Source organism: Phoca vitulina, unplaced genomic scaffold, assembly GCF_004348235.1.
Source record: "Phoca vitulina isolate PV1807 unplaced genomic scaffold, GSC_HSeal_1.0 scaffold32, whole genome shotgun sequence".
NCBI classification, from domain to species: Eukaryota; Metazoa; Chordata; class Mammalia; order Carnivora; family Phocidae; genus Phoca; species Phoca vitulina.
Window position 1 is genome coordinate 8660745 of NW_022589735.1, and position 17699 is coordinate 8678443.

At 38.8% G+C, this 17699-nt stretch overlaps 1 protein-coding gene and 1 pseudogene across 5 annotated transcripts in view; one reads left to right on the top strand and one right to left on the bottom strand.

Moving 5' to 3' along the window:
* Window positions 1-17699, bottom strand: part of CDC42SE2 (CDC42 small effector 2) — a 144869-nt gene that overhangs the window by 63215 nt on the left and 63955 nt on the right. For 3 of the 5 annotated variants that reach the window (XM_032425030.1, XM_032425031.1, XM_032425028.1), the window contains exon 2: window positions 11861-11943. The exons of 1 other annotated variant lie outside the window; for it this stretch is intronic. Coding sequence is in view for 1 of the 4 variants with exons in the window: in XM_032425028.1 (XP_032280919.1) it covers window positions 11861-11943 (83 nt within the window). In the remaining 3 variants the exon portion in view is untranslated. One more of the 5 variants, XM_032425033.1, reaches the window with a different exon arrangement.
* Window positions 3240-10026, top strand: LOC116645072 (annotated as a pseudogene).

Genomic DNA, 17699 nt, shown 5'->3' on the forward strand with positions numbered 1-17699 from the left:
GACCCTGGGATCATGACCTGAGCTGAAGGCAGACACTTAACCAACTGAGCCACCCAGGCATCCCGAAACCCATAATTATATGGTCAATTAATCTTCAGTAAAGGAGGCAAGAATTAGCAATGGGAAAAAGTCTCTTCAACTAACAGTGCTGGGAAAACTGGACAGCTACATGCAGAAGAATGAAACTGTACCACTTTCTTATACCATAAACAAAAATAAACTCAAAATGGATTAAGAACCTAAATGAGACACCTGAAACCATAAAAATCCTACAAGAGAGCACAGGCAGTCATTTCTCTTGACATCAGCCATAACAGCATCTTTTTAGATATGTCCTAAGGAAAGGGAAACAAAAGCAAAAATACACTATTGTGACTACATCAAAATAAAAAGCTTCTACACAGCAAAAGAAAGAACCAACAAACTAAAACACAACCTACTGAATGGAGAAGATATCTGCAAATGACCTATCCAATAAAGACTTAGTATCCAAAATACATAAAGAACTTATACAAGTCAACACCAAATAAAAAAAATAATTTAAAAATGGGCAGAAGACATGAACAGACACTTCTGCAAAGACGACATACAAATGGCCAACAGACATATGAAAAGATGTTCAACATCAGTCATCATCAGGAAAATGCAAATCGAAACTACAATGAGATTTTACCTCACACCTGTTAGAATGGCTAAAATCAAAAAGACAAGAAACAACACGTGTAGACCAGGATGTGGAGAAAAAGGAACCTTCATGCACTGTTAGTTGGACTGCAAACTGCTACAGCTACTGTGAAAGACAGCATGGAGGTTCCTCAGAAAATTAAAAATAGAAGCACCCTATGATCCAGTAATCACACTACTGGTTATTTAGTCAAATAATACACCACCACTAACTCAAAGGAATATATACAGCCCTATTTTATTGCAGCATTATTTACAATAGACAAACTATGGAAGCAGCCTAAGTGTCCATCAATAGATGAATGGATAGAGAAGAGGTGGTGTGTGTGTATATACAATGGAATATTACTCAGCCATAAAAGAGAGGAAAATCTTGGCATTTTTTAATGACATTGATGGAGCTAGAGCATATAATACTAAGCGAAATAAGCCAGTCAGAGAAAGACAAATACCTTATGAGCACACTCATATGTGTAATTTAAGAAACAAATGAGCAAAGGAAAAGAAAGAGAGAGAAACAAACCAAAAAACAGACTATGAACTATAGAGAACAGAGGGTTACCAGAGGGGAGGTGGGTGAAAGAGGTGAAGAGGATTAAGAGTACACTTAATGAGCACTGAGTGATGTTTGGAAGTGTTGAATCACTATACTGTACACTTGAAACTAAAACAACACTGTATGTTAACTACACTGTAATTAAAATAAATTAAAATACCCACTGACAATACACATAGCACTCAACTTGTGGTGAGTTCTATGGGTCAACGATTTTTAAAGAAAACTACAGAAACAGATGACTATGGGGAATATGGTCTTGAGTGGAAAATTTCTATATCCACCCTAAGATCAACACATTTCCTTTAATTAGTATCATTTCCTCTAAGTATTTTTTCAGTGAACATGTACATTAAAACCACTCACAAATATTATTAGATGCTAATAAAAAATGAAAATAGGTTTCCTGCATGTGACTACTTTTCAAAGAAGAAATGGCTTCTTTTATAAAAGCATGTCTTATATCCACATAGCACAAAACAAGCAGAGCATTTTCTCATGCTGCCCAGAAAACACTCTGTAATCAAAACCACAAAAGGGCTGCTTTTATGATTTCCTCATGGAAATCATGGCCTTTACAGTGAGAACATACAGCAACAGCTACAATAAATTCCAGCTGCTGTGGTAAGGATTATTATACTATGGGTTAGCTGCTGAATGGGCCCAACACTGAGCCACCAATTCTATTTACTTAAGCAAAGCACAGACCCTCAAATGGCAATTATTTCCAGATATTTAAACCCTGGATCATTAACCAAAGTAGGAATTTAATATCAGTTTCATTCCCTTAAACTGTAACACTATTACCAGACTTTCAAAAATATTTTCTACCTATAGATAGAGACAGATATTTTGGATCATACTGACAAAACTAAAGAGCTAATACCAACTATTCCATTCCCTAAAAATCTCCAAAGCTACTTCTTTACAGATAATTTCAAGTTTAACAGGAGAAACTCTGAACCATTCAGGGGCAATATCTGAATGGAGCAATCCCATTCTACTTCCTTAATAATTTTCTTTTATATACACATTTCCTCATTCTCTCACATTTGGTGAATGAATTATTCCTAACATATGTGTGTGTGTGTGTGTGTGTGTGTGAGAGAGAGAGAGAGAGAGAGAGAGAAATACCTAAACCCACCAGAGCACCAGAGAGCTTCTAAAAGACTGGTACCCACAGCAAAATGCTATCAAGTCAGGGAAATTGGTATATCTGAAATCAGCCACACGACCATGAAACCAAGAAACTACAACAATAATAAGTATGTATTTTCTGGTTTTTTTCCATCTCTAAAATTGATATAATATTTTCCTATCATTAGCCAAACATAGGTTTATCAAGATGCCTCACTAATCAGATAATTATAAAAATTAACTTATTCATTATGTATTCACTGAGCTCTACTACATGTTAGCCCCCCACAAAAAATTTTTAAAATACATAGATAAAATAAATATAACTCAGCAAGTTATAAAGTATAATAAACATATTTTTAAGTGTATAAAAATGAATATACCGAAGAGGTAAAAGATATTATGTACAGACTATAAGAGATTAAAAATGAAGTGCAGTATCGGGCGCCTGGGTGGCTCAATTGGTTAAGCATCTGACTTCAGCTCAGGTCATGATCTCAGGGTCCTGGGATCGAGTTCCGCAACAAGCTCCCCACTCAGCGGGGAGTTTCCTTCTCCCTCTTCACCCGCCCCTCCTCCTGCTCATGCTTGCTCTCTCTCAAATAAATAAAATCTTGAAAAAAAATGAAGAGTGGTATAAGTAGGTAGAAGTAACAGTCAGTTTTAGTTTATAGCAATTTTGACACAGCAACAAATAAGACTTTAAAGTCTGGCCTACAAAGATGTCCAAATAGGAATTTTAAAAACTTGTTTCTTAAGATTTTATTTATTTATATGAGATCATGACCTCAGCCGAAGGCAGATGCTTCACCGACTGAACCACCCAGGCGCCCCGGATTTTTAAAAACTCTTAACAGAAGTACTCCAATCCCTTTTATATTTTATTTATAAAGAGTACTAAAGTCTGGCTTCATGCTCAGGGGTGAAAGAATATCAATGTTCCAATTAATGTTAAATAAGCATTTAGTGAAACATTAGATGCATTAAATTAACAAGACAAGATGCTCACTGTAATCACAATGTTCCACAAGTTCTAGCCAATGTAATTAGTAAGTGAACCAATATGATATAAAATTTGAAAAGGATAAGCAAAATTTAAAACTATGTTTAATTACAAATAGACTATATTCCCAGAAAAGCTAAGTGAATCAATTGCAAGACTAATAGAAATACTATGTGAATTTGTTAGATTGGCTGATTAAACTTAACAAAGAATAATCACCTTCCTAATGTTCACAATAAAGAGATGAATTTAAACAGTACAGCACCATGAAGAGGCAGTGCAACAGAGGTTTATTTAGCACATGGATATCAGTGCCAAACAGATACAGAGTATAATCTCAACTCTATTACTTCCTAGCTACATAAACCTCCATAAAATCACCGAATGTCTCTAAGTTTTCTCAAGTATAAAAATGAGTCCTTGTCAATGCTGGCCGCGGAGGTGACACCATGGGCACAAGGTAGAGGGGCAAGTTAGCTATCACCGCTGTGGGTGGTGGGAGAGCTAATTCAGGGGAGGGGGGAAATGGGGGAGGGAGAGTCGGGCAGCCCTGCACCCACTTTTTAAATTTTTTCCAGTGCCACAGCGGCAACCCCTCAGTGCAGATGGACCTCATTCCCAGAGTGACAAGAGCCACTGCCTAACCTGGAAGGAGGAATGCCCACTCCTGAGCAGGCCTTCACTAGCGGAGGAGCGGCAACCACAGAAAGGAAGCTGCCTCCACTGGCCCAGGCATGAAACCAGACGCCACAGCCACCTTCCTAAAGGAGCAGCTCAACTGAGAAGTCACTTCTTTGGAGATCAACAGATGTGCCAAATACTGGTATAAAAGAACCTGGAGTTTCTGACACTGTTCATCCCAACAACGATGTCATCAGGACAGCACTGGCACAAGGGACCCTCTATTCACCAGCACAGACATCTCTCCATGAAAGATCATTGGGTAACTCAAGAAGTCCAACAAAAATGAATTCTTATTCCAAGAGTAGATACCAGTAGAAGCAAGGAGTTTCCACAACAGCTATAATTTGGGTAAGACAGACAACAGACCATAGCATTCATTCATGGGATCAACTAATAACCATTTGGTGAGAAACTCAAGAGCTGAAGGACAACACTGGTTCAGCCATCAATAGCTAATCGGGCCATGAGAAGAGTTAGTTTAGCTCCATCTGGAGCAGTCTTTCTTTTGTTATCAGGAGGCACGTCTCCTTCAAAGGGGTTACAGAAAACTTCTCTGGAGAGCAGATTCGGCTCTGTGTCAGTGAGTGACTCCCAACCACTGAACCCCAGTGCATATTCCTTCACTCCATTACCTGCTCAGCAGGCAGCCTCACCATACTCTGCATACAGACTCGCTTCCCCCGTAGTTGTACATAGGGCTGGATCAGTCACCTCCCAGCAGACTTCCAATCCCAACTGACCGACCTCTCAGTACCAAACCACTACCAAAGTAGGGTCCCCACTGATCCTGATGGAAGGCACAGACTCAAGTAGCTTCCCATCCCAAGGCCAAGTGGGGTCATTGTCCCCCAAACACTGAGGGATGACCACCGCACCATACCCTGTGACCTTCACTGTAAAGGACTGTTCATGACATAGAACAACTTGCACAGCAGCAGTATGCCATTTAGGAAGAGTATGGTTCCACATCGGCCAGACAGCCTGAAAGGCTTAGAGTTCCTGTGCTAGGCAGTACAACCAGCTTGGAAAAGACCTTCGTTCAGCTCTGTCTCCCAACCTGCTCATCACTCCTATATAGGAGGGGAAGACCTATTACAGCCCAATGTTATCACAGACCAAACCACGGAACCGTAGAAATCCAAAGATCATAGGCAGCACTATATTGCCCAGGTACAGTAGGTGTTGGAAACATGCAAAGGATGTCCAGCCAGCAAAGCACCCTTACATACCAAAGAAATAATTATGCTCTGAACACAAGAGCTACCTGCCCAGAGCCCTACAGGCCAATACAGCACCGAGTGCAGGAGTGCAATTATAACAGGCTGCAGCATGCAACACCACATGTGATGCTAGCACAAGATCCCCATCAATAGACAGTATTCAGAAAGACCCCAGGGAGTTTGCCTGGCATGACCCCAAGCTGCCTGAAGTCATTCACATGCTGCAGCACCCTGGCCATCAGGGGAGGCAAACGCAGCAGCCTACCTGCAGCACCTGTGCTTTGGCAACAACAAAGTACAGATGGAGGGGTATAGGTAAGGAAGAATCAAGCATCCGTTCGACTTTTTGGACGACAGAGTTTTGGAAGTTTGGAGGAATGCTGTGGGGTGCCCTCCGAAACCTTGTTTTTGCAAGTCTACAGATGAAAATAAAATAGCAATAAAAAAAAATGTTGGTAGGATACCTGCCTTGTTCCAACTGATGAGAAAATCTACTGATGCCGAAGTAAGGGAATTTGTTACAGGAGTTCTTTGGAATTTATCTCCATGTGATGTTATAAAGATGACAATCAATCAAGATGCTCTCTCAACCTTAACAAACACTATGAATGTTCCAGTTATTCTGGATGGAATAGCTCTTCTTTTCATGATGATCACAAAACTAAATTTCAGACTTCACTTGTTCTGCCTAATACAACAGGTTGCCAGCTCCACAGGGGAGGAAGTGAAGAAGCACATGCAACCCTGTGAGGTGCTAGTAAACTCACTTTTGCATGGGATCCACACATGTGTGAACACATGTGATTACAACACCAAGATTGTGGTGAACTGCGTTTGCACCCCACGGAACCTGCCCAATCAGTTGCACCTGGAGGCCCCTCAGGCCTGGCTGCTGGGGCTGAATTAACTGGATGCCTTACCAGGAAAAGAATCTCCCAGCAAGGACTTGGAGCCCGGCTGTCAGGGGGCGAACAGAAAGAGAAGGACACAAGAGGATCAACGGGATGGAGCTGGTCATATCCCAAGACGGCCAAAGTACTCCAAACGGGCTGAGATGCTGTGGCATCCATCAGTGGTAAAACCGTATCTGATTTTTCTACCAGAAAGTTGCATGCCAGCTACCTTGGAGGGCTCTGCTGGATCTCTCCAGAGCCTCTGCTGGAAACTAGTTTGCAGAGTACATCCAGGTGACCATCCACAAATACAAAGGGCTGCCCATGCTTGTAGGACTTCTGAAAGCAGATAATGATAGATGCTCCATCTGAAGCAACTGCTTTGACGGATATGGTGCTAGATGTTTGGGACAAAAAGCTCACAGGTAAATACACCATGAGAGACCTGGCCAACCAGCTTCCCAGTAGCACTGGCCCCCATGTACTGTCTGATGAGACCATCTGCTGTGCTCTGCATGAGGTCACCAGCAAAAACATGGAGAACAACAAAGTCCTGGCCAACTCAGGGGGGATAGAGACATAACCAAGGGCAGAGGAGACAGATCATCGCTATAAGTGGTGAAGGCAGCAGCCCAGGTCTTGAATACAATATAGCAATATGAGGATCTCCAAAGCATTTCTGAAAAGGATGGGTGGAATCAAAACTATTTTGTTATACCTTTATTTTACATTCGAGTGAGACCAATTCAAATTGCATCCTTCTTTGTCAACCACTGACGAACAGATGTCACCCATCGTTTGTCAGCAGCATCTCCTCCTCACCAGCATGGTTACGAATCAGAAACCCTCACTCTGAATACAATAGGACCCAGCCACCTATGCAGTATTACAATAGCCAAAAGAAAACCAAACAAAGGCTTATACTCTGGCTCCAGCAAATCTTCACCAACTTACATCAGTTCCTATTCCTCACCAGCAAGAAAACAAAACAGACAGCTCCCACACCGACTGTATTGTAGTCAAAATGATTCCAACAGTAAGAACCCTGCCATACACAGATGTGTCTGCTGTCTCCTCATAGCTATAAAGATCATTATTTTGATGAATGAGTTCACTTCCCTATTACTAATTATTCAACACAGTATGGACTGAAATCAACCACAAATTATATAGACTTTTATTCCACGAAACAACGTTCTTATAGAGCAGAACAGTACCCAGGGTTCCCAGACTTATGGGTTGTAGCATCAACATGCTCAGTAGAACTACTCTATCTAATCTTGTTTTGAATGAGAAGAAAAGCCTGCCTTGCTGATTTGCTGAAATGTCCAAGTATGAAATGTATGAGTGAAGAGCAGTTTTTTTTCTTTTTTGAAGAATTATCAGTGAAGTGAGGAAACCTTTGGGAGAGAAGACTTTGACTTTCTAAGCTCTACTTAGGTGTCAGATGTAATTACTTGTAGATTCTGTAGTCTGGTAAAGGTGTGGGCGATGCAATAAAGAAGTTTAAGAAATGGGTGAAATGAGATGGGGGATGTGTAGGTAAAATCAAAGAAAAGGGGATTTTTCAAATGTGAAGAAAGTTATGTTCTGATAGTTTGGACAGAAAAAGAAATGAAATGAATGTCCCTCATGTTTTACTGCTATTACTAAAAAAAAAACTGTTAAATAGTTAAGATAATGTTGAAAAGTATACAGAGTATGTCATTTAGCAGTTCAACTCATGTAAGGCATTATTATTTGTATTATTAATAACAGAAACCACTTTGTCCCTTAAGTAAAAAAGAGGTATTAATACAGTGTGTGCATATATTAACCTTTCTAAAATCTGAAGAATTCTGAAACCCCAGTATATCTGGCCTCAAGATTCGGAATAAGGCAAACAAAAAAAAAATCTGAATATGGGATTGAGGACTGTACACTTTTCTAATGCTTTATTAGGAAAAAATGAATAATAATTTATATATATATATTTTTTAAAGATTGCCAATTCCGGGTTCCCCACAATTGTTTTACCAGCTTCAGAGGTAGCAGGGGTTCAGTAGGCGTCTCCACCAAAGAGCTAATCACAAGAGATGATGGATACTCCTTTGCCTGTACAACCCTAATCTTGTTTAGTAAGAGATTATTAATCTCAGTTAATAATCCTACTATATACTAGTAGGATTATTCACATCATGTCAGCCTATTCCAGTTAACAATAAACTACTTAGCAATGGCATGGACTATGTATTTATTTACCACCTTAACTCTTCTACTTAATACTTGAATCCTTGTAATCAATCAATGAATGGCCTTTTCTGCCACCTTACAAACCTGATAATGGACTGCATTATCAGAGACTTACTTGCCTAATTCACAATTCAAGTTTTATTAAGTCCCTTGAGTTATCATTATATAGTTTAGAATAAAAGATCTATCAGTTAAGACGGTTTCATATACATGAAACATAAAATCCAAAGCCAACTGGACTAAACTGAATTTAATGGCTCATGTAAACTAAATAAAGTCTAGAAGTATACTATCTTCAGGGAAGACTGGATCTAGTGGTCAGGGCATGGTTTTTCTCTGTTCTACTCCTTCAGTGTTTGCTTCTTACTCAACTGGTTTCCTTTTATGGTAAGAAGGTAGCTTCCAGGAGTTTAATGAGTACATTTTGATTTCTGTTGAAATTCAGCCAAAAAAAAAAATAAGTGCCTTTATCCCAGCATTCCTAGCAAATATCCTAAGATCATTCTGATTCATCTAGCTGAGATCACATGCCTGCTGTGACTGCCTTGGGTTAGGGCACATGTTCCATTCTAACAAACTCTTCGTAGTATTTATGAAATAAAGTACATTACAGTTGACCTCAGTGATTTCAACTTCTAATATTACTGAATGGTATTACTGAATTAAAATTGATAGGTTAAGCATATCATACAACTTTCACTACCTTCTTAAAAAGTTATTCCCCCAAACTTTAATAACAACCCATCAAGGAAAAAAAAAATTAACTCAAAATGTCTTACAAAATTACCCACAGGCTTTATGATTTTCCTTTTTAACACAACAGAAACCAACACCATATATTTTCTCAAAGCAAAAGAGGTTTACATCCGACTTTTTCAAGATCACAACAGTAGAATTTAAATAGTGAAGAGTACATGATTAGCTTGAGTTAGGAAAAAAAGTGTTTTTGTTTCATAGAGCCTTAAAATAGGAGTAAATATATGTGCTGCCGAAGCGAGCACAAAATAGGAGTAAATAATCCATCCTGTAACTCAAGACTCCTCTTGAGTTCACACAAGGTACTAGATTCACCATGAAACCTACCCCCCCACACACAAAGACACACAACTAGGTCCTAAGAGCAGATCAAAGATGTACACCTTAGGGAGGCTTTTTCTGAATGTGCATTTCAAAGTCAAATACTAATTATTTCTGAATTACTATGTTTCTTACTTTTTATGTCCCTTATTCCTATAATGAGTGGAGAAAATAGAACATAAACTATCCTGTTTTTACGCCAGAGAATAGTGAAATTTATTACACTGAAAGCCAGTAATCAAATATATAGGAAAAGATCTGATATTAACAGTAAAGTCAAAGAAAAACAAAAGACAAAATATGAGCACCATTTTTTTAGAGTAGAACTAACCACCTGAATATGTGTTACACAATAATCATCTTAAAAGCCAAACTTCATTTATAATCCTGCAGGGAAGCAGTGTGGTTAAAGAAAAGGATTTGAACTAAAAGAAAATCTCTGTAGGGGCACCTGGGTGGTTCAGTCAGTTGGTTTTGGCTCACTTCATGAGCGGGGAAGTCTACTTAAGATTCCCTCTCTCCCTCTCTGCCCTTCCCCCTTCTCTGAAATAAAACAAGAAAGAAAGAAAAGAAAGAGAGAAAGAGAGAGAGAGAGAGAGAAAGAAAGAAAGAAAGAAAAAGAAAGAAAGAAAGAAAGAAAGAAAGAAAGAAAGAAAGAAAGAAAGAAAGAGAGAAAGAAAAAGAAAGAAAAGGAAGGAAGGAAGGAGAGGAAGGAAGGAAGGAGAGGGAGGGAGGGAAAGAAAGAAGGAGGGAGGGGGAGAGAGAGAGAGAAAGAAAGAAAAAGAAAAAGAAGAAAGTAAAGAAAGAAAAGAAGGAAAGAAAATCTCTAATTGTTCAATTCTGTAGATTGGTTTTTCAAATACTCAACTGTTCAAACAATTCAATTCAGTAAATATGCACTGCTGGCTTTATTAAGAAGACAGTACTGGGTGCCTGGGTGGCTCAGTCGTTAAGCGTCTGCCTTCGGCTCAGGTCATGATCCCGGGGTCCTGGGATCGAGGCCCGCATCGGGCTCCCTGCTCCGCGGGAAGCCTGCTTCTCCCTCTCCCACTCCCCCGGCTTGTGTTCCCCCTCTTGCTCGCTCTCTCTCTGTCAAATAAATAAATTTTAAAAATCTTAAAAAAAAAAAAAAAAAGAAGAAGACAGTACTGGCATTAGACAGAGGAGGGATATAAACACAGCCCTTAACTTCACAAAGTTTTGGGGCGCCTGGGTGGCTCAGTTGTTAAGCGTCTGCCTTCGGCTCAGGTCACGATTTCAGGGTCCTGGGATCGAGCCCTGCATCGGGCTCCCTGCTCAGCTGGAAGCCTGCTTCTCTCTCTCCCACTCCCCCCACTTGTGTTCCCTCTCCCGCTGTGTCTCTCTCTGTCAAATAAATAAATAAAATCTAAAAAAAAAAAAAAAAACTTCACAAAGTTTACAATGTGCCTCAAAAGCAACATATACAAAGCAGCATTACTGGACAGCACAGAACATAATCAAGGAGAAATAAATGAATGAGACACTAAAGACAGTGGGTAATCAGAAAGAGGAGAAATCAAATGAGAGGATTTCTACAGCCAGTAATAGAAAACCTAAGGGCAAAACTACTTAACATTAAGGAAATTTGTTACCTCACATCACAAGGAATCCACAGTTCGGGTGATTCTACATACATTACATGGAGCCCCAGTTCTACTTCTCTGCCGTTCTCGAGTCTGCCTTACTTTACATAAGGACATCACTTTCAGGCTAGTAGCAAAATGGCTACAGCAGTTCCAGATGTCACATCCAGATAAAACCACCTCTAGGGAGTAGAGGGATCAACTTTTTCCTTCTTTCTCAAAACCAAGAAAACCTTTCCCAGAATCCTCTTACAGACTTCCCTTCTATTACTCAGTCGCCAAAACTGGATCTATTCCTAAAATGATTCCCAAGGCAAGGGCACCTACCATTAACCAAGATTAGAGTGGATGCTGTTAATTATCATGACCATCATTTTAATGTTAGCTGAATATTTCAAGAAGACAGGCCTTGGAAGATGGTATAATTAGGCAAAGAAATAAAAGAGAAAAATACAATGACAAAGGAAAGGATGTGCCTAACTGAATAAAAAAAGTCAAACTGCAACCATACACTAAATACACTGTTAGGGACAAGGAACTTTCCTAAACTGCACTGCTGTCATTCTCTGTAATACAAAAATTAATGTACTATTCAACAGAGAGTAAATGCTAAGAATGGAGGAGGAGGAGTTCTCTTTTTATGAAAAGGATTTAGTTAATTATCAGTGGGGACAGTCAGACTCACCACTCCTTGTCAATGGAGTCACCCATTTAGCTATCTCTGGGTTGAGAACATTCCATATTATGCATACAGATGACTATAGACTCACTGTCAACAGAAGTTGTTCCTTGAAGGTTTCTTCTCATTTGGGTTCCAGGTTTCAGCCAAACGTCCACAAACTCGCAACTGGCCCTATGTGCAAATGAAAGCATGCAATTAGGAAGCAAAAGGCTACAGGGAACAATTCCCTCCTCCCCCATCTATATTAACTGATCCATAAGAAAACTGAACTTAAATACCAGATTCAATAAACCCCATGTTCAAACTAAGCAACTTTCATTTCAAAGGCTGTAGTGTGCTTATTACACGGTTACCACCCTTTCACATCATATAAATTTATTGTTGCGTCCACAGAATACCAGATACAACTCTTAGCAGAAGTTGCCCACTGGGTAGAATCCAACACACATTTATGTGTGGTGGACACAAATAAGGTTGACCTACACTCATGTTAAAGGACAGCTGCCTACATTTATAAATCAGAAGACTCAACATGGAAATCAAGATTTCTGACCTCTCTTGGGGAAAAAAAAAAAAAATAGAAGATCTAGCGATAATGGGCCCACATTCCCACATGGTAACAATCTGCTGGAGCTGATTAGCAGCTAATCCGTTGGGTGGGTCACAGGCTTTGCAGTTGCCTGCAGATGTCATCACTCTCTCATAACACAACTCAGTTATCTGTCTGGATCCTGCTGGCATCTGACTTTGCAAACTCTGCTATATTTTTATAATAGCTCACAGGGAACATTAATTACTATCAAAGCCAAGCATGTTTTTCTGCCTTGACAATACAATATAGTATAGGGCTAATGACTACATTGATTTTGGAGTCAGCAGGCCCTAGGTTTGGGTTCTAATTCTGCAATAACTAGCTGTGTGACCTCAGACCTATTTTTGACCTAAGAAATATTTTTTTTTCCTAAGATATATTTCTTCATTTATGAGCCTCCAAATAAACATATAAGCACTTAACACAGTCAACAAACAGGCCTAAATCATGTCCAAGCTGAAATGAAAATCCCAAATTCATTGCTTCCTCAGTTTTCTCATCTCCGTAAGCTGCAATGTGATTCATGTGCATAAGCCTCAAACCTCAAAGTCCTTATCATATACTTTCCTTCATTCTCCCAAAACCAATACCAAGGTAATTGATTCTCTAAAATATGTAACTTGAATGAAATCTCAGAATCCCATAAAAACAAGTAACAATGCCTCCATCAGAATCAATTACTTTCCTGAAATTACCTACAAATTCAACCATTTAAGTAATAGTAGTTTGAAGTTTCAAGGTTCCATATTATGAAGAATATTAATATTTCATTAAAAAAATGAAGACGGGGGCGCCTGGGTGGCTCAGATCGTTAAGCATCTGCCTTAGGCTCAGGTCATGATCCCAGGATCCTGGGATCGAGCCCCACATCGGGCTCCTGGCTCAGCGAGGAGCCTGCTTCTCCCTCTCCCTCTGCCTCTCTCCCTGCTCATGCTTTCTCTCTCTATCTCTGTGTCTCAAATGAATAAATAAAATCTTAAAAAAAAAAAAAATGAAGACGGGGTGCCTGAATGGCTCAGTAGGTAGAGCATGCGACTCTTGATCTCGGGGTTGTAGGTTCGAGCCCCACATTGGGTGTAGAGATTACTTTTAAAAAAATGAGGTGCCTGGGTGGCTCAGTTAATTAAGTGTCTGACTTGATTTTGGCTCAGGTCATGATCTCAGGGCCGTGAGATCAAGCCCCGCGTGGGGCTTTGTGCTCAGCGGGGAGTCTGCTTGAGGTTCTTTCCTTCTGCCCTTCCACCAGCTCGCTCTCTCTCTCTCAAATAAATAATCTTGTTTTTTAAAAAATGAAGACAAAATACTGGGGATAATACCAATCACTCCTTGAAAGATACTGACACATTACATTTTGTAAACTTACATGTTTCTTCCAATCTAAACTAACAATGAACTAGGATGCTATGCTTCATCTGAAAACAAAATTAAGAAAAGAGATGGCTAGAATTAAAAAATCAACTGTTTCTATAGAACAACTGTTCAAAGAACAATCAAAAAATCCACTTTTGGAAATATTACCACTGGAAAATATGAATTACAAATTATCAAATGACGTGTAACAATGACAAATACATGGAGAGATACACTACTATGTTCAAAATTCAATGATCTTAACATGTCAATTCTTTCCAATTTGAGCAAAAGATTCCACGCATTTCTAATCAAAATCCCAGCAGCTTTTGTAGAAATTGAGAAGTTGATTCTAAAATTCACATGGAAATGCAAATGAGCTAGAACGGCCAAAACAACTTCAAAGATAATTAATATTGGAAGCCTTATACTACCTGACTTCAAGATTTGTTATAAAACTGCAAATATCAAGACAGTGTGGTACTGAAAAGAGACAGATCAATAAAACAAAATTGACAGTCCAGAAATAAACCTTGCTACAAAGGCACTTCAGTGGGGAAAGGGAGAGCCTTTTCAACAAATGGAGCTGGAATGACTGGATGTCCACACCTTGTGCCACATATAAAAATTAATTCAAAATCAATCACAGACCTAAAGGTAAAACCTAAAACTATAAAATTCCACAAAGTAAACATAGTAGAAATTTTTTGTGGTCTTAGACAAAAATTTCTTAGATAAAACACAAAAGCATGACATGTGAAAGACAAAAGTGACAAACAGGACTTCATCAAAATTACTAATTTCTGCTATCTGCAAGACACTTAACAAAAGATACCTCACATGCTGAAAAAAAAATAGATGCAAATCTCATGATCTGAAAATGGACTTATATTCAGAAAGAATACAAGAAAGGATGCTCAAAACTCATTAAGAAAGCCCCATTTTATTTTATTTTTAAAGATTTTATTTATTTATGTGAGAGACAGAATGAGAGAGAGAGAGAGCATGAGAGGGGGGAGGGTCAGAGGGAGAAGCAGACTCCCTGCTGAGCAGGGAGCCCGATGTGGGACTCGATCCCAGGACTCCATCCCGGGACTCCAGGATCATGACCTGAGCTGAAGGCAGTCGCCCAACCAACTGAGCCACCCAGGCGCCCAAGAAAACCCAATTTTAAAAAGGAACAAATGGGGGCACCTGGGTGGCTCAGTCATTAAGCGCCTGCCTTCGGCTCAGGTCGTGATCCCGGGGTCCTGGGATTGAGCCCCGCATCAGGCTCCCTGCTCAGCGGGAAGCCTGCTTCTCCCTCTCCCACTCCCCCTGTTTGTGTTCCCTCTCTCGCTGCGTCTCTCTCTGTCAGATAAATAAATAAAATCTTTTAAAAAATAAAAAAATAAAAAGGAACAAATGATCTTAACATACTCACCAATGATGTACACACAGCAGATAAGGACATGAAAATATACCTTAACATTATCATTCATTAGGAAAATACAAACATTGGCAAGGATATGGAGCAAGTGGAACGATCATATGCTATTGATGAGAATGTGAAATGGTAAAACCACTTTAGAATACAGTTTGGCAGTTTCTTAAAAAATTAAACACACACTTAACATACAAGCCAGCTATTCCTAGGTCTTGCCTAACAGAAATGAAAGTCTATGTTCACAAAAGACTGTTCTTAGCACCTTTATTTTTAATACCCAAAAGTGGAACCCCAATTATCCAACAAGAGGTGGATCGATAAACTAAGTATGGTAAAGCCATTCAATATTTTACTACTTTTAAGAAAAATAATGAACTATTATACACTATTTAACATGGATGTATCTCAAAATAATTACGCTAAGAAGCCACACCAAGAGTATATTCTGTAGAATCCATATACACAAAACTCTAGAATCTCTAGGGATAGAAAGCAATTCAGTTGATTGCCTGGGAATAGAGGATGGTGGACAAAAAGACCCACAAATGGCTGAAAAAAACCTTTTGGAGGTGCCTGATATTTTCATTATCTTGACTGTAGAGATAATTTCACAGGTATAAAAACTTCAAAATTTATTAAACTGAACACTTAAATATGTGCAGTTAATTTTAAATCAAATTCATTGCATATTAATAACTGAAAGCAAAACTGATTAATATGAAAAGCAAGACCCTTTCAATGCATTAACTATGAAAATCACAGCCACTATCTTTTTTTCTGAAAAATAATTCCATTGAAAAGTATAGTATCTCAATGTTAAAGATCAAAACCATAATTACCGATCACAAAGAAAGCACATGTCAAAAACTGCACCCTAGCTAACCCCATATAATTCGGCATGGGCAAAAAGAAAATTTAGTGGATTTCATTATTACTCATTCAACTGCAGTCCACAAAGTACCCCAGGCTTTCATTACATTTGGTAGGAATTAGATAAAAAAAGTTTTTTTCACTGTCAACCAAAAACATTTTAATATAGTAATTTTATTAGCATTCATCCCAGTATCACCACTATACTGTATTTCACATTCTGCTTAGAATTAATGAAGAAATCATCAAATCAGATCCATTTTAATTAATTGTTAACTGCTGACATGGCTTGGTGCTTTTTACATATTAAATGGCACCTCTATCCCCATCTGCCTATTATTTATACTGATAACAGAAAATTACATTATTTCTTCAGCTGAATTTAATCATTAAATTTTATTTTAGATAATATCAGAAGTGTGTAAGCCCATCTCTATCCAGAGATATGTATTCTCCAAGTTAACAGTCTCAGTTCCATCACACTGCTATGAAAAAAGGGCTTCATCTTTAGAGAAATGAGTTAGTAATGCTACCTTAGAATACTTTTAGGGCAGTCACAGAGAAAAATCATGCTAGTTCTGCATCAGCACAAATGGCACAACTAGAATGAATGAGCAGAGGCTCTATTTTCCACACATTAGAACATCTTTCTGAGTCACTGCTGCCTCAAAGGGAACGTCCTGCCTTCGGACACCTATCATCAGCAGTCGGAGTATTACGGCAGCGATCTGAAAATACCAGATAGCTGATCTAGACCAGCTTTATGATTCCTTGCAACCCTCAGATGCTCTTATGAATTTAAAAATAAAAATCTATTTTTAAGTGCCCAAATCCACTGCAATTCAAAAGTCTTAGGTTTAAGCCGGTCAAACTACAAGAAGCTAAAGCCTTAAGTCTTACAGTAACATTTTTGTTTAGTTTCCACTTTTCCTCAATGAATAATGGCTTAAATTACCAGGCCTTGACCCTACTAAATTACTCTGATACTGAAAGAAAAATATGTACTAAGTATGTGTTCCATCTCCTTGCTCATTTAAGTCAAATGCTAATTCTTTCTTTCTTCCCAAAGAAATACAGATCTGGCAAGAACAATAAAGATCTATGAGAAATCTAGTTCAATTTCTTCATTTTACACACTGAAGAAAGTAAAGAAATTTGCCCCCAAATTCTAAACTAATCAGTATACTATAAAACCTATTAGCACTGTAATAAATCACTACCATTTATTTCCTCCTTAAGTACACTGTAAAGAAAGGCATATAACCATTCAGTTACACAGTTTAAGTGAAAAGTTATCTGGGCAATAACATCCTAGCCAATGGTGATACTATTAGAGATTCAAGACATTTTGCCTCTAGCTACTGTTCGCTGGTGCTGTTAACGTTCCTGGACCCTAAAAGCATAGGATGTGGTAGGGTTACAGAAATGGATAGAAATGACAGTATATACATGAGTAGCTGTGAATGAGGCAAAACTTTTAAACAGGGAGAATGAATGTATTTCTAACTACCAGAGTTTCAAAACTGGTGGAAAAGGCTGGGACGTGGTAATAAAGATGCACTACCAGTGGGAATGCAAAGTTGTACAACCACTTTGGAAACACTGTGGAAACTTTCTTATATACACTTACCAGGCACCAAAACAAACCCACTCCCAAGAGAAATGAAAACAGGTCCACATAAAGAACAT